At 36.9% G+C, this 25,873-nt stretch overlaps 1 protein-coding gene across 2 annotated transcripts in view; it reads left to right on the top strand.

Moving 5' to 3' along the window:
* ADGRG7 (adhesion G protein-coupled receptor G7) overlaps positions 1–24,394 on the top strand; it is a 67,000-nt gene extending 42,606 nt beyond the window's left edge. For both annotated transcript variants that reach the window (XM_045540394.1, XM_045540395.1), the window contains 5 exons: positions 2,367–2,713; positions 3,426–3,522; positions 11,164–11,319; positions 13,809–13,965; positions 24,149–24,394. In XM_045540394.1, coding sequence (XP_045396350.1) covers positions 2,367–2,713; positions 3,426–3,522; positions 11,164–11,319; positions 13,809–13,965; positions 24,149–24,394 — 1,003 coding nt within the window. The remainder of the gene's footprint in view (positions 1–2,366; positions 2,714–3,425; positions 3,523–11,163; positions 11,320–13,808; positions 13,966–24,148) is intronic.
* The last annotated feature ends 1,479 nt before the right edge of the window (positions 24,395–25,873 follow it).

Genomic DNA, 25,873 nt, shown 5'->3' with positions numbered 1-25,873 from the left:
TTTATGTTCAAATTTAGATAAAAATTAGAAACTAATCTTACTTTTATATAAAAAGGTCTTTTTGAGTACTTTTTGCAGTTCTGGTCTTTAAACCTTTCGGTAGACAATAAAATTTTGAATTGTCCAGGAAATCTCAACTAAAATATCAAGAGGATGGACTGAGTTCTGTTTGAATGTAAGCTTTTTTATTCAGTGTGGAAATCCAAAGACTGAGAGAGGTCAGGATGGAATGTCATAAAATAAAAAAGAATAATGGGCAAACAAATTTTTTCATTTGATTCTGGGTTATTAAGAATAGAGAGCTATTTGAAGATGTTAGAACTTGAAGCACAGTAGTAAACCTAGGGAAATGGTTATTCCAAGAGATAGTGCAGTCTGAAAAGGCTTTAGATGGTAGTGAGTAAAGATTTTATAACTTTCATTAGGATGGAACTGAATGCATAGTATACACAGAACTGTAATATGTCATTAGAAGGGATATAAGATTTTATCTGCTTTTAAACAATGAGGAAAACAATACATGTACTGTAGAATATCATGCCTCACTTTTGAAATCAACTTTATTAAGGGAAACCTTGTTTTCTCTGCCAATCTGAAGATATGCACGTGGGCCAGCACAAAACGTATACATGCACCACACACACACACACACACACACGCACACGCACACGCACACACACACACATGCACACACACATACACATCGCATTACTGGTAACAAGGCCAGCATTCAGACAAAATCAGAGAAAAAGCTGTTCTTTTAGAGCAAATATATTAGTTAAATAAGAGAAGGGGGGAGAAAAGCAGTTTTAAAGAATGCTTGGTTGTACATCCAAAAATTATATCTTTAAATGAAGAAACACTCCTTGGGTATGTTTTACATTAAAAGGACTGTTCAGAATATCTTGACCAGTTGGCAATCAGCAAGCATTTCCCTAAGCGTGGTCCTTGGAACATTAGTCCTTGGGAGATGTGCATGGAAATAAAATTCTAAGAAATCTTGCCGGAAATACACATGTGAAATTCAGCTATTTGAAGAGATAGTAATCATCAGTCTACTCAAAGAATAGCATCAATAGCAATAGATTGTAAAACAAATCTAAAATATTTTTACCTAATTTAAAGTGTTTGTGGAAGCCTCACTCTTTAAATCTAATGTGAGCTAAAAATTATATAATTTTGTTTGAAATGTGTTATATTGTTATGTAAAATTGTTTTAAAATTATATTTGGCCTTATTTTAAAATTTGTAAGTGCATTTTAAAAATAATTTACATTTAAAAACTCAACAGTCTTTTTCTCTGTATTCAAACATGAGTTTATCTACTAATGTGCAGTTTTCTATTTTGAAATTTTGAAAAATCCATTTAAGGCCTTATCTACAGATGGCCTTTGTATATGCGTGCAAATCTACAGTAGAAATTATTATCTAGTGCTTTATAAAAGCTGCCCTAAAACTTAGTGGCTTAAAGCCACAATTTATTATTTCTAATGATTCTGTGGCTTGACTAGGCTCGGCCAGATTCTTCCACTGGTTTTCCTGGGGCCTCCCATGAGACTGCAGTCAGATGGTGGCTGGAGCCGGAGTCATTAGGAGGCTCACCTAGGATGCCAGGGCAGCTGCATCTTTCTCTCCCTCCATGTAGATTCAGAGCATTTCCAGGTGGTCTTTTCGGCAGGGTGGCTGGACTTTTACACAGTGGCTCAGAACTCCCAAGAGCATGAAAGAGCAAGCTGCCAGGAGGGCTGTGCTATGACCTTCATGGTCTTCTGGCACTTTTATCTTTGTGAGACCTTTCATCCATAAATAAGATTAAAAATTATATTTTACGGCTGCATTGATACAAAGATGAATATGTTAATATTTCTTGACCTAAAAGTTCTTTTTTTTCCTTCTAATTTTAAAACAAGTTAAAACATTGTTGTGGGCCATAAAAATATAGGGGGCCCTAAGCACTATTGTGTCTAGGGGGTGAGTCAGCCCTGGCGGCCAGGCCTTCTGTTTCATCCCACGAGTTAAATCAAGGCACAGGCCCCCAGAGAAGACTACACAGGGCCTAAATACCAGGAAGTAGAGTTCACTAGGGGCCATCTTTGGAGATTAGCTATAATTTTTGATCATAATACAGTTTCAAGAAAGGATGCATCAACCTATTTCCTGTAACTCGCTTATTTGTGGAAATGAGATGAGTGTGAATTTCTGATATAATTGACAAGTCAGATTTACCAGCTGGCCCCGCTGTGCTATGAGCTAGATTTACATTGGGTGATAATATTCCTTTGTTTCCTTACAATTTCACTGGAGTTTAATTTTTGCAGTTGTTCCATTTATATTTAGTTTTTTTATATTTACTGTTTTATTTTCAGGAAACTCAGAAAAACCTCAGTGACCTGGGTGTTAGTGAGTCTATGCACATCAATGTTGATTTTGAACCTCCTCTTTCTGTTTGGAATTGAAAATTCCAATAAGAACTTGAAGACAAGTGGTGGTGACATTAATAATATTGACACTGATAATAATGAAATGCTCACAGAAGACATCATTGGCATTCAAAATCCCACGTGCACTGCGGTGGCTGCCTTACTGCACTATTTTCTGTTAGTGACGTTTACCTGGAATGGACTCAGTGCTGTGCAGCTCTATTTCCTTCTAATTAGGACCATGAAGCCTTTTCCTCGACATTTCATTTTTTTCGTCTCATTAATTGGATGGGGTAAGTGTTTGCATCTCAACTTACTCGGGAATTTAATTTCATTGACATCATTTAATTTAAACAAACACCCACTGAGGGCCAAATAATACAAGGCTTTGCGATAGGGAAGATAGAAAATACAGTGATTACTAAGAACACTTTCTGTCTAGTAGCTTATACTCCAGTGAAGGAGGCAGAAGTGATCAAGGCAGGTATACTAGATACAGGATAAGCTAACTTAGATTAATTTCCTTTAACATCTCTTTTTATTAATTTGATTTGAGATTTAGACCACAAATAATTAACTTCAAGCTGCTTTGAAACAAATGTTTCAAGAAAGACAATCAGAGTGGCTCTCTACAACAAATTATTTGAAAAATTTATTGGGTTTCTAGCAAAGGAAGAATTGTTTTAGGGATATCTAAATTTAAATTTATTTAAGTGAAAGAGGAACTATGCCATTTAAGAATGGAAATTATGGTAAGAGTTACAAAGAAATCAGAAATAGTATAGGAGTTGTGTGTAGAGGCAACACCAAAAGGGAAAAGAAGACACCTAGAGAAAAATTATGTCTCCTGTCAACCTATATCTGTGCGATCATTTAGTGTATTGTCCATAGTGGAAAGAACGATATATCCTGAAATAGGTCAGATGTATAATTCACTAATGGTCTTTTATAATTAATCCCAGTCTTGGATAAACCGTTAATTCTGTGCCTCTCTGTATCATATAGGAGTCCCGGCTATAATAGTGGGTATAACGGTGGGAGTTGTTTATGCTCAGAATGGGAGTGATTCACAATGGGAGTTAAACTACCGGCAAGAGGAAATGTGAGTTTATATCTGTAAAAATATCTATTTCTTTGACATAAGAGTATAACTATTCAGTGATGTTGACTCCAAGTGTCACTGTACATATGCATTTCGCTTTAAAATTGTCATATTTAGTGGTGAGTATTTCGAATTCTCAAAGAACACATTATATTTTAAATGTGGGGACATAGAAATTTCCTATGATATATCCTTTTGTAAAACAAGTAGTCACATTCTGAATTTTCTTCTATTAAATTTGTCTTCTTTTACTAAGTCTGAGAACCGTGACACAATATGATCTCTGGTAACCCTGTATCTTGGTTGGCTCATCTGGAAAATGGGAGCAATAATGGTAATACCTGTTCTGGGGTTACTGTGTGGGGTCAAGCAAGTGTGAAAACATGTAACTTGAAGAGCACTATCCCCATGTCTTGTTCATATGAACCAATTCTAAGTTGATGTATGTATAAGGAGTATTTTATGATGATTTATCACACATAATAAATTCTCCTAGTGACTGCAGTGTGAATAGCTAACTGGTAATAATGGAAGTATCTGACTGTATGGTGTTTGCTTTTTTACGTGGGGCGAGAGAGAAGATAGCTGAGCTAACTGGGACTCAACTCTTTCCATGTATTTCTGCTGTCAAACCGCAACTGCCCTTTAGATTATCTTCCCTTCTCGTTTTATAAATCTAACCATTCTTATCCCCGGATTCCACCTTAAGTCCCAAGCCAACCCAAATAAAAGCAAAACTCCTAGAAATGGGCAGGAATACCCAAGGGAAGGCTGTGGGGTCAGGGGACTTACCTCCTTCCTAGGGATGACCATGCCCAACTGTAGGTGAGGGGGCTGACTGCCTGGCTTGTGATTTCATACTCCCAGACACTATTTTCTGTTTCATTATTATTAAATATCTTTTTGAGTTTTAAGATTTTAATCATCTTAACATTAGAGATATCCAAGATGCAAATATCTGATAGGGGCAGTAGTTCACTTGAAATTGCATTATTAATTTCCTTCCCTAACCCAGGCACAGGGTTAGACTCACTCCTATAAAAGCTTTCAGAAGAAAGAAGCCAACTGACTTAAATTTATTCACACTGAACTATAAAATAATTAAGACCAGATCCTTTCTTGAGTACAGTGTTAGATGTTGGAGAAGACACTAAGAGAAGTTGGGAAGAGAGGAAAGGATGTGTAACATAAGTATCCACTTCATCTCAGACCCCTTGTCCCCCCCCCCCCGCACCTTCCCCTAAGTGCATGCCATCAAGGGTCATGTTTCTTCAGGATACATTGAGAACGAGGAGGGATTATTTTTAGTTTTCCTGAGTTATCTTCCCAGCAGTTGCTCTTCAAGATCCTGTGCTCTCCCCCACTGCTCCTAGCTCTGTGGGTCGTCCTTGAAACCCCTGACCCAGCTCCCTGATGTAATCCTGTCTCTGCATGGACCCAGGTACCGGCCAGGGTGGGCCACACTCTTTAATGCTCTACCCCCTGATTCTCCATGCCACCACCATATGGGCTGTTTCAGATGTTCCTCAGGGATTGAGGTAACCATGGGAAATTATAATATATTAGGTGGAGATTTTTCAAGTGTATGTTTATATGCTGAAGCTATCTTTTCCAATGTTCCATGACAAACTCACCGAGTTAAACGCTTCATCTGTGTTAACCTATGATGCTCTCCAGACCTCAGATCCATAGCTGTTTGTCAGGTCAGCTTCTTCCACCATGTGACTCCACAATCTCATTTCTAGAAATCCCACTTCTTAACAACAAGGATTATTTCTCACTGTAGGATCTATCCCTCTCCTCAGCAGTCGACTTCTCAAAATCTGAATTATTTGATTCAGAATTACAAAGAGAGGGGATGTCATGAGAACAAATCCAGCACAACTACCTCTAGCTCCAAGTGGTGCAAAGGACAGAGGCAGTGAGGTTCCCTCCTGGTGTACACCTGATGGGCATGGGCACCCACGTGTGTCTCCCTTCCAGGTCTCCCCATTGGTGTGAGGTAACTGAGGAATCTTACAGACATTTGCACCTGTGTATACACACACCCACACATCCATCCACGGTACAAACAGTGATTACCAGAAACTGTATTGTCTAAAGTTTAAATAGCTCAAGACTCACATAGATATTTGTCTCATTGTTTCATAATTTGCAAGTCTGCTTTTATCTAATAGGTTGAATTTTCATTTTTTTCCTTCTAGCTTGTCATTCCCTTTTAAAATTTATTTATTTATTTTAAATTTCAGAATATTATAGGGGTACCAACATTTTGGTTACATATATTGCCTTTGCATCACCCAAGCCAGAGCTACAAGCATGCCCATCTCCCAGACAGTGTGCTCTGCACCCATTAGTTATGAATTTACCCATCTCCTCCACCCCCCTCCCACCTGCCCAGCCCCCAATAAATACTACTTCCATGTGTGCATGTAAGTGTTGATCAGTTAGTACCAATTTGATGGTGAGTACATGTGGTGCTTGGTTTTCCATTTTTGTGATACTTCACTTAACAGAATGGGCTCCAGCTCTATCCAGGATAATATAAGAGGTGCTAGTTCACCATTGTTTCTTATAGCTGAATAGTACTCCATGGTATATATATACCATATTTTATTAATCCACTCACGTATTGATAGGCACTTGGGTTGCTTCCACATCTTTGCAATTGTGAATTGTGCCACCATAAACATTTGAGTGAAGATGTCTTTATTATAAAATGACTTTTTTTCCTTTGGGGAGATGCCTAGTAGTGGGATTGCTGGATAAAATGGTAGTTCTATTTTTAGTTCTTTGAAGTATCTTCATATTACCTGCCATAGAGGTTGTACTAATTTGCACTCCCACCAGCAGTGTAACAGTGTTCCTATCTCTCTGCATCCATGCCAGCATTTGTTGTTTTGGGACTTTTTGATAAAAGCCATTCTCATTGGAGCTAAGTGATATTTCATTGGGTTTTCTGATTTGCATTTCCCTGATGATTAGAGATGTTGAGCAACTTTTTATATGTTTTCAGGCCATGATTCTGTCTTCTTTTGCACAGTTTCTGTTCATGTCCTTTGCCTACTTTTTGACAGCATTGTTTGATTTTTTCTTGTTAATTTTCTTAAGTTCTATATAGATTCTAGTTATCAGCCCTTTATCAGATGTGTAGCATGCAAATATTTTGTCCCATTCAGTAGGTTGTCTATTTGCTCTGATGATAGTTTCCTTGGCTGTGCAGAAGCTTTTAAACTTGATAAGGTCTCAGTTATTGATTTTTGTTGCTGCTGTGATTCCTTTGGGGGTCTTCTTCATAAATTCTTTGCCTAGGGTGATGTCTGTAAGAGTTTTCCCAATATTTTCTTCTAGAATTCTTATGGTTTCATGCCTTAGGTTTAAGTCTGTTATACATCGTGAGTTGATTTTTCTGAGAGGTGAGAGCTGCAGATCTAGTTTCAATCTTCTGCATGTGGCTATCGAGTTTTCCCCCCAGCACCATTTTTTGAATGGGGCTTCTTTTCCCCAATGTATATTTTTGTCTGCTTTGTCAAAGATTAGATGACAATATGAGGATAGTTTTATGTCGGGGTTCTCAGTCCTGTTCCAAAGGTCTATATCTCTGTTTTTATGCCATTACCATGCTGTTTGGTTACTGTAGCCTTGTAGTATAACTTGAAGTCTGATGCCTCCCAATTTGTTCTTTTTGCTTAAGATTGCTTTGGCTATATGGGGTCTTCTCTGGTTCCATACAAAGTGTAGAATTATTGTTTTCTAGACCTGTGAAAAATGATGTTGGTATTTTGATAGGGATTGCATTGATTCTGTAGATCATGTAGTATAGACATTTTAACAATATTGATTTTGCTGATCCATGAGCATGGTAGGGTTTTCCAACTGCTTACATCCTCTGCAGTTTCTTTTCTAAGGGTTTTGTAGTTCTCCCTATATAGATCTCTCATTTCCTTAGTTAAATATATTCCTACATATTTAATTTTCTTTGATGCCATTGTGAAAGGTGTTGCATCTTTGATTTGATTTTTGGCTTGACTGTTATTGGCATATATGAAAGCTATTGATTTCTGTGCATTGATTTTGTACCCTGATACTTTGCTGAATTCATTTATCAATTCCATGTGTCTCTTGGTTGAATCTTTGGGGTTTTCTAGATATAATATCATATCGTCAGCAAAGAGTAAAAGTTTGACCTTTTTTGCCCCCATTTAGATACCCTTGATGTCCTCCTCTTGTCTGATTGCTCTGGCAAGGACTTCCAGTGCTGTGTTGAATAGAAGTGGAGATAGTGGGCAACCTTGTCTGGTTCCAATTTTAAGCAGGAATGCTTTCAATTTTTCCCCACTCAGTATGATGTTGGCTGTGGGTCTATCATATATGGGTTTAATAATGTTGAGGTAAGACCCATCTATGCTTATTTTCTTAAGAGTCTTTATTGTAAAAGTGTGCTGAATTTTGTCAGATGCTTTTTCTGCATCTATTGACAGGATCATATGGTCTTTGTTCTTGCTTTTATTTATATGATGAATTACATTTATAGATTTGTGTATGTTGAACCATCCTTGCATCTCTAGGATGAAACCCACCTGGTCGTGATGAATTATTTTTTTGATGTGCAGTTGAATTTGGTTTGCTAAGATTTCATTGAGAATTTTTGCATCTATATTCATAAGGGATATTGGTCTGTAATTTTCTTTTTTTGTTGTTTCCTTTCCTGGCTCTGGTATCAAGGTGATATTGGCTTTGTAGAATGAGTTGGGGAGAATTCCATCCTTCTCCATGTTAAAGAATAATTTCTGCAGTTTAGGTACCAGTTCTTCTTTGTACGTTTGGTAAAATTCAGGTGTGAACCCATCTGGCCTGGGAATTTTTTTATTGAAAGATTTTTTTATTGCTGCTTCAAATTCAGTGTTTGATATTGGTCTGTTCAGGAATTCTATTTCTTCCTGATTGAACCTAGGGAGGTTGTGTGTTTCTAGGAATTTGTCCATTTCCTCCATATTTTCAACTCTTTGGGCATAGAGATTTTTATAGTATTCAAAGATGATGTTTTGTATTTCCATGATATCTGTTGTGACCTCTCCTTTTTCATTTCTAATTCTAGTTCCTTATTCAAGGAACTGGAAAAGGAAGAGCAAACCAATCCTAAACCAAGCAGAAGAAAAAAAATTAACTAAGATCAGAGCAGAACTAAATAAAATCGAGACAAAAAAGAACTATATAGAAGATTAATAGAACCAAAAGCTGGTGTTTTGAAAATATAAACAAAATTGACAGTCCTCTTGCTAGAGGGCTATATTGACCAGAAATAGAAAGGAAAGGACTCTAATAAGTTCATTCCCTTTTAAACTGTTTCTCAAGGCTATCTGGAGAAGAAATGGGACCATCTTTTTCACTGAAAATTTTTGATGGCCACTTGTTTAGTCTCCAAAGAGGTTTCTAAAAACTTGAAAGTAGTTCTTAGCAGGATTTCATTAAATTCTTAGCCAAGTGCACTCCTATTTCTTCTGTGCATGGGGATTTGAGGTGGGAGATAGCAAGAACTGGTCCTCTAATCACAGATGAAAGGAAAGGGAGGCTGGAAGTCTCAAAGATAAACTTTGCTCGTTCTCACCATGTGATTTAGGGGTGGATCTATTCTATCTGTTAGAGGCAGGCATGCCTTTTCATTTTTAAATTCATTGTAGACTTGAACATCATCTCAGTTTCCTCCTAGGTCATTCAAATTAGACATACGGTTTCCTAATGGGTACACACAGCAAGTGGGTATGGTGATAATGGAAGTATGTTTCATTGGCAAACATTTCAATTCACTAAAAGAAAAAAAAAGAAATATGGTTTCTAGTAATTTAAATGATAACAACATCCAATGCAAAACAATTTAGAAATACTTTGGTATGTATAATAATGGTGTTTTACCTCCAGGGAAAAGAAGACAAACATTAATTGAATGCCAAACATGTGCCAGGGCTTCTCATATTATTTTGTTAATACCCAACTGCCTTCCTGACACCACCACTCAGCTGTCTAATAGACATCTCCTTATTTTTCCGTTCAAATCCACTCATCTCATTGTCTTCCTCATCTCAGTTAATGGTAATTACACCATTTCATGAGCTCAGATTTTGGAGTCATCCTTAATACCCCTATATCTCACATCCAACCCATCAATAAATCCTTTTGCTTTACTTTTAAATATATCTGGAATCAGACTATTTTATTAACATCTCCTGATCTAGTTCAAGCTACTTGGATTATTGCAGTAGTCTAATAGCTGTTTCCTACTTTTGCTCATGCCCTTGTCTCTTCATTGCACCTGGAGAAATGCTTTTAAAACTAAAGACAGGTCATGTCACATCTCTTCCTCTTGCCCAGAGTACAAGAAATCACCTACAAAGCTCCTACAAAATTTGCATCTTTCCACAAACCTCATCTGCTCACTCTGATTCAGCCACACTAGGCTCTTTATTATTTCTTAAGCTTACACCTCAGGGCCTTTGCACTTGATGTAACTTCTGCCTTGAACACCCTTCCCCCTCATCTACTTCAGGTCTTTGCTCAAATATTGCTTTTTTCTATGACAAAATGAACCCCTCCCACCCATACAAATACACAAACACAAAGTAATTTCTACTCCCATTATCTGTTTTACTTTTTCTTCACAGCACTTGTCACCATCTGACATATATTTTGTTTGTTTTATCTATTTCTCTGCACTGGAATATAAACCCACTAAAGAAGGGATTTCTGTTTTGCTCACTGCTAATACCTTGGTGTCTAAAAGAGTGTCTGGCATACAGTATGTACTCTGTAAATACTTACTAAATGAATAAATTAATTCTTTCAACGGGAGGTGGTTACTATTATTCTTACTTCAGATGAGGGAAAAAACTGCCATCACAACTACCACCACTAGAAAGAAAGAAACAAAAAATAGGCACAATGAGGTTAAATAACTTTCTCAAACTCTTTTTAAACATTAACATTTTAAAATGTCCCCAACAGGAGACTGTTTAAAAAAGCTATGATATATCAAAATGATGTTTAAAAAAGCTATGATATATCAAAATGATGGAACAATATGTACCTATAAAGAATAATGAGAACTTTTTTATATTCTGATAAGGAATGATCTCTAAGATATGTTGTTAACTGAGGTATAGAAGATGTATCATATGTTAGCATTTGTTTAAAAATCAAGGAGAAAATATGCATTTGCTAGTGTGTGCATAGCCTAAATCTGGAGGGAGACACAAGAAACATTGAAACTGGGTGGCTCAAATGTATAAGATGTAGAAAGGAGTCTTGTCCCTCTATGACTATTTGTACCTTTCGCATTTTGAACCTACTGGATACGCCACTTATTCAAAAATAAAATAAAAACAATAACTTGCATAAGTCAGACTGCCTGACTTAAAATCTCATTTTCTTTCTAATACTGACTCATAGAGAATGTGGCAGAACGAACCCATTTCACTTTTCTAGTGGGTTGAATTTTTGAAAGTCGTCTCAAATGTATAAGATGCAAAGGGATATTGATTTTGAGCAGATTTTTCAGTGGAGTGAATGTCAATAATGTTAATAGTACAAGGAATCAGTATGTATACCTTTCTTGGTCTGCTGAAATAATTTCTTTTTTCTCCATAGCTGCTGGCTGGCAATCCCAGAAAGCAATGATTTTATAAGAAGTCCATCATTGTGGTCATTCTTCATACCTATAACTATTATCCTCGTCGGCAATGTTGCTGTATTTATTATAATCACAGTCAAAGTGCTGTGGAAGAATAATCAGAGTCTAACAAGGTAAGATTCCCAGTGGATGGAAAGCTTCCAGGCAAGACTCATTCAGCACATAATACAGGACCATAATACATCTATAGCTCCTAGAAGAATTTTCAAACTGAGACAATGGTAGGGGTATGTGTTTTGCAGAAGAGATTTTCTCTTAAACTTTGACTCAGAAAGTAGATCTTTTCATCTTCTAACATCAGTACAGTCGGCCCTCTGTATATTTGGTCTCTACATCTGTAGATTCAACCAACAGAGGATCAAAATATTCATAAAAAATAATAAAAAATAACTATGACAATAAAATAATACCAATAAAATACAATATAACAACTATTTACATTGTATTAGGTATGATAAGTGATATAGACACGATTTAAAGTATATGGGAGGATGTGCATAGGTTATATGCAAATACTCTGCCATTTTATATAAGGGACTTGGGCATAATCAGATTTTGGTATACACAGAGGTCCTGGAACCAATCCCTCTTGGATGCCAAGGGACGACTGTACTATAATGTGGGTATACTATGTTACATAACACATTTTGTGTTATATGAGCCCAGCTAAAAACTCAACCCAAAGACTTAAAAAAAAAAAATTTTCTCCCTGACCCCAAATATTCAAGAAATCATATTTGAATAATTAAAGAAATGAGAGGGTTGTGAGGAGATGCTGGTACCTGTATTTTCATTTTACAAACCAGTACCTGTAGACTATGTTTTACATGTACTGCTTGAATTATATAGCAGGTTTAACATTTTTTTAATTAGTGGAAATCATACAAAATTTGGAAATTTCACTTAAAAATTGAATCTTCTCTTGAAAAAAATGGAACATCTGGCAACACTGAGCCCACATTCCCTGTAGATGGGGCATGTGCTCTCTGGTTTCCCAGTTCCTATTTAGACTGCTTCTCTCCTTTCTATAACCCTTCTGGCCCCCAAACGCATCTTCATTGTCATACCTGATATTACAAGAGCTTTTACTTGGACAGACTAAAGAATAGAAACTATTAAACACGTGAACTCTGTCCCTCTTGACCCCATCTGCATAGCACAAATTGGTTAGAACACAGTGCTAATGAGGATATGAGTTCAGATTTAATTTTACAAGACTCTGCTCATATTTTAAGTAGAGTTACTATAAGCAGGCACATCTGTGAGCTTATAGTACGCTCACAAATGGTTCCACTTAGCATGAACAGATGAGTGCAAACCATCATTAGGGGGAATTTAATCTTAAATATATGCTTTGCAGATCAAATGTAAATATCATTTTTTCTATATGAATGATAGTTCATATTAAGGGGAAATATGGAGAAAATACTATCACTGATAAATGTTAAAATCTATGTTTTAGCAGCAATGCAGAAAGAAATTGGTGAAGGCTTCTTAGCCTAATTGCCAATTAGGTTATATTTCCTTTATATAAAACAGTACCATTTTTAGCCACAGACACCAACCAAATTTGTATTTTGAAATATTGGTGGATAGGCCATGCTTCTTAAATTGGCCTAATTATGATGAAAAGTGTGCTATAATTTAATTGTTTAACAAATGGCCTTCCATGTATCAGTTAGCTGTATAACACATCACCCTAATGTCATGAGTTTGAGTTTTGGTTGGGTAGTTGTTTGATACCAGCTGACTTGAATAATGCTGATGGATGATCTAGGATGACTCACTTTCATGTCTGGTAGTTGGCAGTTGGTTGGTCTTGGTAGCAGCTGCTCAGCTGAGAAAGTTCATCTCTGTTCCATGCAGCCTCTTATCCCCACTGGGCCAGCCTAGGTTTCTCAGGGTTCTAAAGAGCAGTGAGAGAAGGCAAACTCTAAAGAGTTTCAAGCCTTTCAAGTCTCTGCTTGTGACATTTGCTAATATCCCACCAGTCAAAGTAAGTCACATGACCAAGACCAGATTCCAGGGGTATAGACTTTCCATGAGCGGGAAGATAATCACTCTGCATCTAAATAATCTTTCTCTCCCATATCCACCCAAGGCATAGGAAGATCCTAGATGTCAATAAAAAGAAATTCCTCACTGGCTGATCTGTAGTAATACTCACTAAATTAAAATTCCATTCCAATGAAAAAGTTGACTCTTAGTGAAATTTGCCTGCAGTAGTATTAAGGAACTGTTTTTGCCTGAGCTTTTAAAAAGGTATCAATGTATTTTTTAAAATTTCAATAGATTTAGGGGGTACAAATTATATTCCATTACATGTGTATATTGCATAGCAGTGAAGTCTAGGCATTTGGTGTACCCATTACCTGAATGGTATATATTGTACCCCATAGATAATGTATTTTAAAATAAAGCTTCTAAATCAGATTTTCACTAAAGTAACATAAAATCTAGCATTGTTTTTCCACCTGAGGTATAATATTGCTAAATAAACAATGTATATGGTCAGATCAGTATGCAGTCTATATAGGAGAGTAATAATGATAATAGGTAAAAACTAATGAACCTATTTTCTTTCTTGCTTTCTCTTACCTAGCACAAAAAAGGTTTCATCCCTAAAGAAGGTTGTTAGCACATTATCTATTGCAGTTGTTTTTGGAATTACCTGGATTCTGGCATACTTTATGTTAATTAATGATGATGACATCAGGGTGATCTTCAGCTACATATTCTGCATTTTCAACACTACTCAGGTATGATGTGAATTAGTCTGAAAGTAGTAGACCATATAGCAGTGGGGATGATATCACCCTGCACCAAAGTTTCCTCCTTTAAAAACTCTCTGAAGGTCATTGCTTAGTTACCTTTGGGAAGCTCTTTTTTCTTTTATTTTTCTTTCTTTCTTTCTTTCTTTCTTTTCTTTTCTTTTCTTTTTTTTTTTTGAGAGATAGGGTCTCACTATGTTGCCTAGGCTAGATTTGAACTCCTAGGCTCCAGAAATCCTCCCACCTCAGCCTCCTGAGTAGCTGGTATTACAGGCACCTGCCACTATGCCTAGAGAGATTCTATTTTTAATACACGTTGTGGGAAGAGAGAGGAAAGCTCTTTCTGACTTATCTACTATGATTTTTCCTGAGATGGAGATCATAGAAAATAACTGCAATAGGGTTGAGCCACATGAGTCCCTCTTCTATGAGTAGGAGAGATTTTGTCAAACAGCTGGCTTGGGGAACAGCTATTTTCCTTTTCTCCCATGCAACAGGTTCATGGTTGGTATAATTAGACAATGTTGTAAGTTATTGCTTGAATCCCTGTGGAATTGGCTGAATTTTTTCTTTCAATTCTTTTTAATTTATTGAGACTAGTTTTATGGCCTAACATTTGGTATATGTTGGTGAACAGAACATTTACCCTTGGAAAAAAAATATATTCTGTACTTAGATATAGTGTTCTAAAAGTGTAAGTAAAGTCAAAGTGCTTGTGAGTGTTGTACAGATTTTCTATTCTTACCAATATATTTGTCTGGTTCTCTCAATTCCTGAATGAGAAGTGTTAAAATCTCCACCTATGATTATGAATTTGTGTATTTTTTTCCTGAATTCTATCAATTTTTGCTTTACTTATTTTGAGGTTCTGCTATTAGATGCATATACATTTATGATTGTTATGTCTTCTGGCTGAATTGATGCTTTTATAATTTAGATAACAAAGTCTGTTTATCTCCAATAATACTTTTTGTCATAAAATGTACTTTATCTGATATCCACCCTTCTCATGCATATTGGTTGCATGATGTGTATTTTTCATCCATTTACTTTCAATCTACCCTGCCTTTATATTTAAAATATGTATCATGTAGACAACAAATACATGAACCATACCTTGTTATCCATTCTTCTAGTCTCTGTCTTTTGATTAGAGAAACACTATTAATTTATGTCAAATCTATTAATTTATGCCATTCACCAAATTTGAAAATTTTTTTACCATTAGTTTTTCAAATAGTTTTTCTGCCCCAATTCTCTCTTCTTCTTTCTTTCTTGGAATCTGATTACATGTATGTTAGACCATTTGATATTGCTCTGCATGTTCTTGAGTTCTGCACATTTTTCTTGTTCTTTCTTCTTGCTATTTATTAGACTGGATCATTCTAGTGATCTATCTTCAAAGTAATTTACTTTTTCTTCAGTTATCTCCAATATGCTATAAAGCTTATCCAGTGATTTTTATTTCAGATATTATACATTTTAAGTTTAAGAATTATCTTATTTTTAGAGGTTTTAATTCTGCTGAGATTTTCAAACTTTTTACTGGTTACAAGCATATTTTTCTTCACATTCTTAAGCACGTTATAATAACATTTTAAAATCTTTGTCTGCTAAATATAATATGTGGATAATTTCAGTCAATTTCTATTGATTGTCTTTTTTCTATAGTATGAGTCATATATTCATTGCGTGTAGTAATTTTGATTATTTTCTGGACATTATAACTAATGTAGCAACTCTGCATTCTGTTATATTCTCACCAAGAGGGGGCTATCAGGCAATTAACTTAGCTGGAAGCTCTGTCTCCCCTTAGTGGACAGATGCCATCTCTGTTTAGTCCTTTTAGCCTTCGCTGGGTTTCTTAGAGTCTGCCCTATTCGTATATAGTTTGGGGGTTAATAGTACATTTGGGCAGAGATTATAAACAGACTCTGAAGCTCCCCCTCTCTGCCTTTTCCTTTCTTGGATATTTTGCCTTACTCTCCAGCTGCTGTGGTTGCCCTAAACCCTGTCCTCTGGTTCTTCAACCTAACAAGACTGAATATTTCAGCTCGAGGGTTAATCACCCTGAGTGTGGCTGAACAGGGTCTGCCTTCAGGCAAAAAGATATTAAAAACTAAATGAAACAAAACAGGAAACCTACTGAGTGATGGTCCCCTTTTCCAAGTGTAGACTCCCTTTCCAGTTTTAGACTGTTTTTGGTTGTCCTTCAATCTATTTAGGTAGGTTTTAAAAAATATTTTATACAGAATTTATAGCTGTTATCTGCAAGAGGGTTGATTTGATAGTGGCAAATTTTCCTGAAGTTGTTTCTGTGGCATAATCTTTTATAGGACTGAAAATGTTTTTATTCCTTGAGTCTTATCTCAGGGTTATAGGTAACCATAAACCTTTTTAAAAATTCCATTTGCACTTTGTTTTAAAATCTGAAAAGAAGTTTTATATATATATTTTTTCATTTGGAAGTCATTCTACAAAGCAGAACATGTAGACTGAGGATTATGGTCACCTTTTGATTTTCATCATCATAAAAATAGTGATAAAGATAAACTATTATGGTAGATAAAAATAAAAATAAGTATGTTTGACTCCAGAGAATTTTGAGTTTTTAACCTTTGTTGTATGTATTATCTATGGGGAATACCAAAATTTTAAAATATAACAAAGAAGAGAAAGGATCAAGATGGCTGACTAGACATAGGTAGTATGTGCCTTCTCCACAGAGAGGAACCAGAATAGTAAGCAGATTCTCAAATTTTAAACAGATAATTTAGGAGCAAACACTAGGATTTACCAGAGAGTAATGGGAAGTACTAAAAGTGGGTAAGAGCCGGGCGTGGTGGCTCACGCCTGTAATCCTAGCACTCTGGGAGGCTGAGGTGGGTGGATCGCTCGAGGTCAGGAGTTCGAGACCAGCCTGAGCAAGAGTGAGACCCCGTCTCTACTAAAAATAGAAAGAAATGATCTGGCCAACTAAAAATATATATAGAAAAAATTAGCTGGACATGGTGGTGCATGCCTGTAGTCCCAGCTACTTGGGAGGCTGAGGCAGTAGGATCACTTAAGCCCAGGAGTTTGAGGTTGCTGTGAGCTAGGCTGACGCCATGGCACTCACTCTAGCCTGGGCAACAGAGCGAGACTCTGTCTCCAAAAAAAAAAAAGTGGGTAAGGAGAGGGTTCAGGGCAACTTGCTCAGCTGGGAACAAGTTAAGAGATGGGAGAAGCTCCTGAATGTGGGGAAACAGTAAGAGAGAAGCCCCCAGGGCTTCACTTGTTGAGATGAGCTTTTCTAATCTTGACTATAAGAGAGCCCCCTGAACCACACAGGTCTCAGGCCTAACATGGGGAGCTGCTTGGAAAATGCAGAGATGTTGTTCTAGAAAGGGAGCTGACATGGAATCCTACAGGCATCTGAGCCTAGAGCAGCTCGAGCCTGGTGCCTTCCCAAGAGCCTAGGTACTGGGGAACCACAGGTGCACCTGCAGGCTCTGAGGAGGGAGGAATAGATGAGCCCAGGCACTCCCATGCAGCCTGAGAAGGTCCCCACCACCCCACTGTGTGCTGCTGTTGAGACTGAGACTTGAGTGGACAGCATTTTCCACAGTTTCTCACCCATGCTGCCTGCCTGGGTCTTTTCAGGGTGGAAGTCTGCTCTCAGTTCTTGGTGTGCTCTTGGCTGAAGAATGACCAGACACACCAAAGTGTCAAGTCCAGCCTCTTGGCAGACTGTTATCCTAGTTCTTTGGCTTCTTGCTTGGAAAAAACAATCACAAGCAGAGCGGTGCAATGGAGTGACCACAAGCAGGAAGCAATTTCACACAAGCAGCTTTTTATTGTGAAATGAAATGGGTCTGTCTCCGCAAGAAGTGAGACAGACTGCCTCACTGACTCACTCACTGACTCATTTGACTGACTGACTCTCTCTCTGGGAATTCTCGGATTGTTTCCTTTTATTGGCCTGGTCTGGGGAAGAGCTTTTGGGAGGTGTGGAATGTTACCAAATGATTGACACGTATTCTCAAGGTTGCATTTGTGTACGTGAGCTCCTACCCTGAAAGCCCAGCTGGGAGATGAACCACGATGTAGATTTAAGCGAATGACATAATAATTTGCCTTAGGTTACTACAGGTCACTTTCCAAATCCTATTATGCCTGGGCTGGGGAACTCCCAGATTGGTAAGGCATTCTCTTCTTCTCCAGGTGTAGCGGTTGCTTGGGATAGGATTAAGAGGCAACACCACCCATCCCCTCCTCCCCGCTCCCACCTGCTTGATTTCTGTTGAATTTTACTTCCATATGTGCACATCAGTGCTTGATTGATTAGTTCCAATTTCTCTAGTTATTTGAAACATTTTCATTTTATATTAAATTCTATTATTATAATCTGTGTTTATCAACTATTACTACAATTTATAGAATATAACTTTCAACCTCCAAACTAAAATAGGATGTATGTACTGATTCATCTCTTTTCAAGGGGATATTACTAACACAATTTAACTGCTTTTTGCCTCTTGGTTTTAGTGGTACAATTTAAAATGTATCATGTAGTTGTTAAATTATGCTGACTACATTATTTTCTTTTAAGAAATATTTATTTATTTATTTATTTATTTTTTATTTTATTTTTTTTTGAGACAGAGCGTCACTTTGTTGCTCTGGCTAGAGTGAGTGCCATGGCGTCAGCCTAGCTCACAGCAACCTCAAACTCCTGGGCTCAAGCAATCCTACTGCCTCAGCCTCCCGAGTAGCTGGGACTACAGGCATGCGTCACCATGCCCCGCTAATTTTTCCTATATATATTTTAGTTGGCCAGATAATTTCTTTCTATTTTTAGTAGAGACGGGGTCTCACTCTTGCTCAGGCTGGTCTCGAACTCCTGACCTCGAGCGATCCGCCCGCCTCAGCCTCCCAGAGTGCTAGGATTACAGGCGTGAGCCACCGTGCCCGGCCAAGAAATATTTATAATACTTAGATTATGTTTGATAATTGTATTAACTGCATTTTCTTATACTTACCTCTGTGTTTAAAAGGTTTCAATGCTTTTGCCAGTACTTTTATATTGGAATGTCCTATTATTTTGACTTCTTTATTTTAATGAATCTTTCATTAATAGTAATATTTTTGAGTAGTTATTTAGTATATAGTTGGTAAACATTAATGAGGACTTTCCTTGTTGATAATTTTTCTTTAGGTACTGTGACACCTAAGCTATAAATTACTTGCCATTTAATTCTTGGCAATAATCTTTTTTCATTGAAATTCTGTAGACTTACTGAAATTTTATGTTGTGGAAAATAGTCTGAGATGAGGTCAAAATTACTCTTTGATTTTTTTCCCCATTCTTATGCCAAACCTTTTTAAAAATAAATTATTTAGAAATAATTTTTAGAACCATAAGAAGTTGCAAAATTATATAGAGAGTTCCTGTATACCTTTCACTGAAATTTTCCAATGATCATATCTTATATAACTGTAACATATTATCAAACACAGGAAATTGGCATGGTACAATCCATGTAGATTATTTATTGATGGGCTTTATTCCCTTAAAGTGATGACTTTGTCCTAGCTTTATTAATTTAACTATGAATTAATAAATATAATCTATTATCAAATAAATATAATTATAGTAATTTTATAAATTTATTTGTTCCTTTTCTTTTTGTACTCTAAGATTAACTTTTTATGCATACTAGTCTCCTCCACTGGAATATCAGTCCTCTGAATGCAAGAGACATATCTTTCACAGTAGATAACACCTTGCTCAATTCAGGATGGCCTATATAGTTCTCTAATATTCCATGAAGAAACTGCAGTGTTTGATAATTGTTCCGTTAAATTGCTGAGAGTAGTAAGTACTGTGTGAAGATGGTGTCATGTTGTGTTTCTGGCTATGGTCAAATGTCATTGAGGAAGGAAGTCTTTGATAGAAAATGGAATCATTGGAAAGAGAACTGGATCAGACTCTATATAGCACAGTATGAAGAGCTGCTTGGCTGTCTGAATTGCTTCCACCAGGTTTAATGTCTCTAAGAACCTCATCCTTTATCCCAGGTAGCCCTCTCCAGAGCCTTTTAGGACTCCCTTAGGTAATTGATGCATGCCTACCACTAAATTTGAGTGGATATAAGGCAGTTCTTTCCTGTTGTCAATACCCAGTGGGAACTGTCTATAAAGGCAATAAATAGTGAAAACTTACTTTGGGATTGCCAATTGATCCATGGGCTTGTATGCCTTGAGTGAGCAGGATTTAAGGAAGAGTCTGAAAGAAAGCATAGTCAAGGGTATTCTCCCCTTTGTGCAAATGATAGGCACATTACAAAAGAGAGGTTTGTTACAAAATGTTGATACCACATGGTAAAATTGAGGGTGGCTATACAGCAAGAGCATTGGACTAAAAGGAAACTTAGGCTATCTTTTAGCTTCACCATTAATGATTCCTGTGATTTTTTTAGGAAAGTCACACAGCATCTCTGGATGAGGCATGTGAATATAAAGTGTGTGTGTTTGTGTGTGTGTGTGTGTGTGTGTGTGTGTATGCATGGGGGGTATGTGTGTTAAAATCAACACATTGTTTCTCAAAATGGATCTGAATATTGCCTATATAAAAGAATTTACATAGTATGTGAAAATGTTGATTCCTGAAACTCATTCCTTACCTACTCAATCAGAATCTAATAATACATAGTAAGAGCTGGGAATCTCCACTTTAAACTTAGACTCCAGCTGATTTTTATGTACACTAAAGTATAGGAATAACTATGTTAGCTCACATGTAAGGCTCCTTCTAGATTTGGAATGCTATAATTCTAATAAACATTTACTAACTGCTACAGATATTACTTAAAGGCACAATTTTATCTTTATGTTAGTGGTAATCAGTTTGATCCACATTTTTTTTAAAATAACATCTTTGGGATTTTAGGGAGCACAGAAATATTGGGAGTCCACACGCACAGGGTCCCACAGGATGGTATCATTATGAATTCTCCATGGTCTAGGGTCTTTTCCTAATTATTGTACAACCAGAAATTTGATCCAATCTTGTTTTTTTCTTAGAATTTAAATTCTGGAAAACTCACATAAAATAATATACCCCACAGAAAATGATGCTTTTCTAGAGACCAGATTTCTCATGCACCCTAATAAATTTCTCTCCCTTGAACAATCAGGATGGCTAGTGACCACTTCTGTCCTGAAACCTATGTTCTCAAGCACATTCCCTATGTCATAGGGCCTTTCTTCTGATGAGTTTGATACCATCTACTGGGTAACCATCACGTTACTCTTTCTGCTTTTAGCCAGAGAATTACTCTGTCTCTTACCCGTATGTATTGATTTTATTAGTCACATTATCAGAGTCTTTGGGCTATCTTACCATAGCACCAGAAGTCTCCTATAAGAGCATTCATAGGATATGATTCTGTAGATGCCAATCTGGGAAACATCATGGATATTTTTAAATAGCTTTTTATTTTGAAATAGTTTAAATAATTATACACTTTGTATGGAATCAGAGAAGACCCCGTATAGCAAAAGCAATTTTAAGCAATAAAAACAAAATGGGAGGTATTGATTTGCCAGACTTCAAACTATACTACAAAGCTGTGGTTCTTAAAACTGCCTGGTATTGGCACAAGGGCAGGGACACAGACCAGTGGAACAGAACAGAAAACCCAAATATAAAACCATCCTCATATAGCCATCTAATCTTTGACAAAATAGACAAAAACATACTCTGGGGACAAGAATCCCTATTCAATAAATGGTGCTGGGAAAACTGGATAGCCACATGTAGAAGACTGAAACAGGACCCACAGATTTCACCTCGCACAAAAATCAAATCACGGTGGATAGCAGATTTAAACCTTAAAAGGGAAACGATTAGAATTCTAGAAGAAAATGTAGGAAAGACTCTTACAGACATTGGTCTAGGCAAAGAAGTTATGAAGAAAACCCCTAAGGCAATCACAGCAACAACAAAAATAAATGAATGGGACCTGATTAAATTAAAAAGCTTCTGCACAGCCAAAGAAACAGTCACGAAAATAAACAGACAGCCTATAGAATGGGAAAACATTTTCGCATATTACACATCAGATAAAAGACTGATAACAAGAATCTATTTAGAACTCAGGAAAATCAGCAAGAAAAAATCAAGCAATCCTATCAAAAAGTGGGCAAATGACATGAATAGAAATTTTTCAAAAGAAGATATAAGAATGGCTAAAAAACATATGAAAAAATGCTCAACATCCCTAATCATCAGGGAAATGCAAATCAAAACCACAATGAGATATCACTTAACTCCAGTGAGAATGGCCTTTATCAAAAAATCCCAAAACAACACATGTTGGCGTGGATACAGAGAGACAGGAACACTCATACACTGATGGTGGGAATGCAAACTAGTGCAACCCCTGTGGAAAGCAATATGGAGATACTTTAAACAGATTCAAGTAGACCTACCATTTGATCCAGCAATCCCATTGTTGGGCATATACCCAGAAGAACAAAAGTCATTCCATAACAAAGACACCTGTACCTGAATGTTTATAGCAGCACAATTCACAATCACAAAGATGTGGAAACAACCCAAGTGCCCATCAATCCACGAATGGATTAGTAAACTGTGGTATATGTATACCATGGAGTATTACTCAACTGTAAGAAATAACGATGATAGGACATCTCTTTGGTTCTCCTGGAGAGAGCTGGAACCCATTATATTAAGTGAAGTATCCAAAGAATGGAAGGACAGGCATCACACGTACTCACCAGAAAACTGGTTTCCCTGATCATCACCTAAATGCACATCGGAGAAGGATACCAATTGGATATCAGACTGAGACGGGGGGGTGGGGTGAATGGATGGATGTATGTCTACATGATGAGTGCGTTGCGCACGTCTGGGGAGTGGTCGTGCTTGAGGGTGCTGACTCGGGGAGGTGGGGGGGGGGGAGGGGATGGAGGTGTGGCTGCATGGTGAGTGCCAGGCGCACTCTCTGGAGAGTGGACACGCCTGGGGCTCTGACTCGGGGGGATGGGCGGGACACGGACAATGTATATAGCCTGAGCTTTTGTACCCCCATGAAGAGCTGAAATAAAAAAAAAAAAAAAAAAATTTTAAATAATACCATTCCCACATATTCTTTGTCTAGCTGTCCCCAATGATAATATCTTGTATAACTCATAGTACATTGTCAAAATTAAGAAATTGACATTGGTATAATATTATCAACTTAGCTACATAAAATATTTAATCTATTATTTCCACAAAGGATATTAATGAAGAATTAACAGAGGTATTTTAGAAGCTGTGATACACTTTACAATATCTTTCTATTACAGTTACAAGCAATAAGCAGCATTCTATATTGGATAAAGGAAGAGTTTTGGAATCAAAGATTTAAGAGTTCAATTCTAACTCTACTGATTATTGGTTGAGTAATCTTGGGCAAGTTAGTTAATTTATCTGAACTTTAGTTTCCTTATCTGTAACATGTGAATTGGTAAAGCTTATTGTATAGTGTTGATGTGAGGATTAAATGATAAAGATGAAATGAGAATTAAATGAAAAGCAAGTGTCTGGTACCAATATGATTTCAATAAATGGCAGTTTTTATTTAAAGCATAAAGAAAATATTACTCAGCCTTTATGGCTCAATTCTTCACGCACATCTGGTCTTCATAGTTAAAGTACACAAAAACAGTCAATAGAGGGCTTTAAAACATTTTTTGTCCTTTAGTGCACCAAATTTCCAGTTATGTTACAAAAAATCCAAGAAATGTGGAATCACAGAATGATAGCACTAGAAGAAGAATTAGGTATTCCATAGTTAATATGCCTCTTTCAGGAAATTAAAGATTATAGAGATTAGGACTTGAGCAAAATTATACAGCCAGCTTGCAAGTGGCAAGCTGGGATCTGAATTCAGGTCTTCTAAATCTACTACTGTACTGTCACACATAGGGCTTTGTATATTGGAAGCACTTTGCCTCACTGTCTTAGATTAAAAAGTGCATGGCAGCTGCAGACTGGCAAACACAAACTGGGGAGGTGCTGTGTGCAATAGGAAGGATGGGTGTCAGGGTGAAATAAAATCTCTCCCTTGATACTGTATCTCAGCACTTACCTAATGTTAAACTTTTATTCTATCTGCAGGGATTGCAAATTTTTATTCTCTACACTCTTAGAACGAAAATCTTCCAAAATAAAGCTTCTGAAGTGTTGAAGTCACTGTCGTCGTACACAGGGAGAGTGAAGTCACTGTCTCTAATGGTCACGCCGAGGAGGCTGCGTGTAAGGATGTATAACCTGGTCCAGTCATTTCAAGCCCTACATGAACGCTTCAGGCTGCTGGAGCCATCTTTAAGTGAGGAGGATGTGACACTTTCCCAAAGTGACTAAGCAAATGCAAGCATCTAGGCCACGAAACTGATACCTTTTGTGGAGTTTTTATTCAACTCATGTTGAGTCATACCTGTTTTCCTCTTTCATTTCCCTGGTCCTCCCAGAAAGTCTTCCTCAATATATTTTGCTCAGGGTTAAGAATTAGGTAAAACCTATTGTTTATTACCATTAGGGTTAATGGACTTTGTGGTTTTTGTAGTAGTTAATGGATTCTTACTCAAATGAGGTGAGAATTCCATAGAGCATTCAAGATTACCGTTGTTTCTCATATCATTAAGTCTGTGACACACTTTGACAAAAATGTAGAACCCACAGCCAATTCTTTCACAATTCACTAAAGAAGTCTTGAGGAGAAAAGTTTACCTTCCAGAACAAAATGATTTCTGATGAACAGTGTATAGGGATTTGCTAGCATGTATCATACTTTTGATCTCTGAATACTTTACAGTTGTACGTGCTTATGCTTTTATTTCCAGTGAAGAATTTGGCATCAGTTTAACCTCTGGAAAGCGATATTTTTCTGCTGGTTTTTTTTTTAAAGCATGTTTTGTGATCAGAGGAATTGGCTCTGTAAGAAATGGGCAGTGAGTCATGTTAGTTGGGGTGGGGTGCATTCCCACTGGACTTAAGAGATACAGTCTTTGAATTGCTGTTTTCTGTTTTACCATGAACTAGGCAGCTGCTGTGGCTGCACTCAACTAAGAGATTAACAAATGTCATGTGGGCTTGGCATACCCTTCTCACCACTCCCTAAAGGATGTGTTTTTATAGAAAGAGTTATAAATGACTGTTGGATTTAGAGGCAAGCCAACAAGAGCCTATGTATTCTGTAGTGTCAGTGAGACCTTACAGAAGAATAGAAAAAAGTAAAGGGAAGAGAATCCAGAAGAAAAGCAGTTCTTAGTGGTGTTATAGTGCTGAACCTACATAAAGGTTGGACACAGGGAATATTACAAGATGTGGTTGACTCAAAATTTGTGTTCAGATGAAAATAAACCTTAGTAAGGGCCACTTTAAATGTGAAAAAAATACTCCTTCCTTAATGGGTTCTTAAAAAGAAAAAAGAATCAACAAAGAACCATATTTAGCCTGATGGTATATGTCTGTGGTATGGGTATGAGCTTCTCTTGGTGATTACAGTTGTTTCTTTGTAATTTTTTTCAGCACTGTTGGGGTATAGCAACTAAAATTCCATATAATGTTCTTGAAACAGTTGTTTCATAACTGTGCAAGCTCTGCATGCAATTGTGGAGACTAATTCAAGTAGATAAGGATATTCCCCTACCTACCCTGAAATCCTACCACTAGGAAAGAATTTCTTTGATTTACATTTTTCTGTTATGCACTGCTCAGCAATCTTTTAGTTTAGTGATAGAAATCAATGGATCAATTAATGTAAAGTCCAAGGACCAAGTTGGTTTTGGGTAGCATGACTGTATGTTCTAGTTTGTTTGGGCCAGTCCCAATTTGCTCCTG

This window comes from Lemur catta, chromosome 1 (assembly GCF_020740605.2).
Source record: "Lemur catta isolate mLemCat1 chromosome 1, mLemCat1.pri, whole genome shotgun sequence".
Taxonomy (NCBI): Eukaryota; Metazoa; Chordata; class Mammalia; order Primates; family Lemuridae; genus Lemur; species Lemur catta.
Note: the sequence above shows the minus strand (reverse complement) of the source record. Positions and strands in the feature narration are given on the sequence as shown.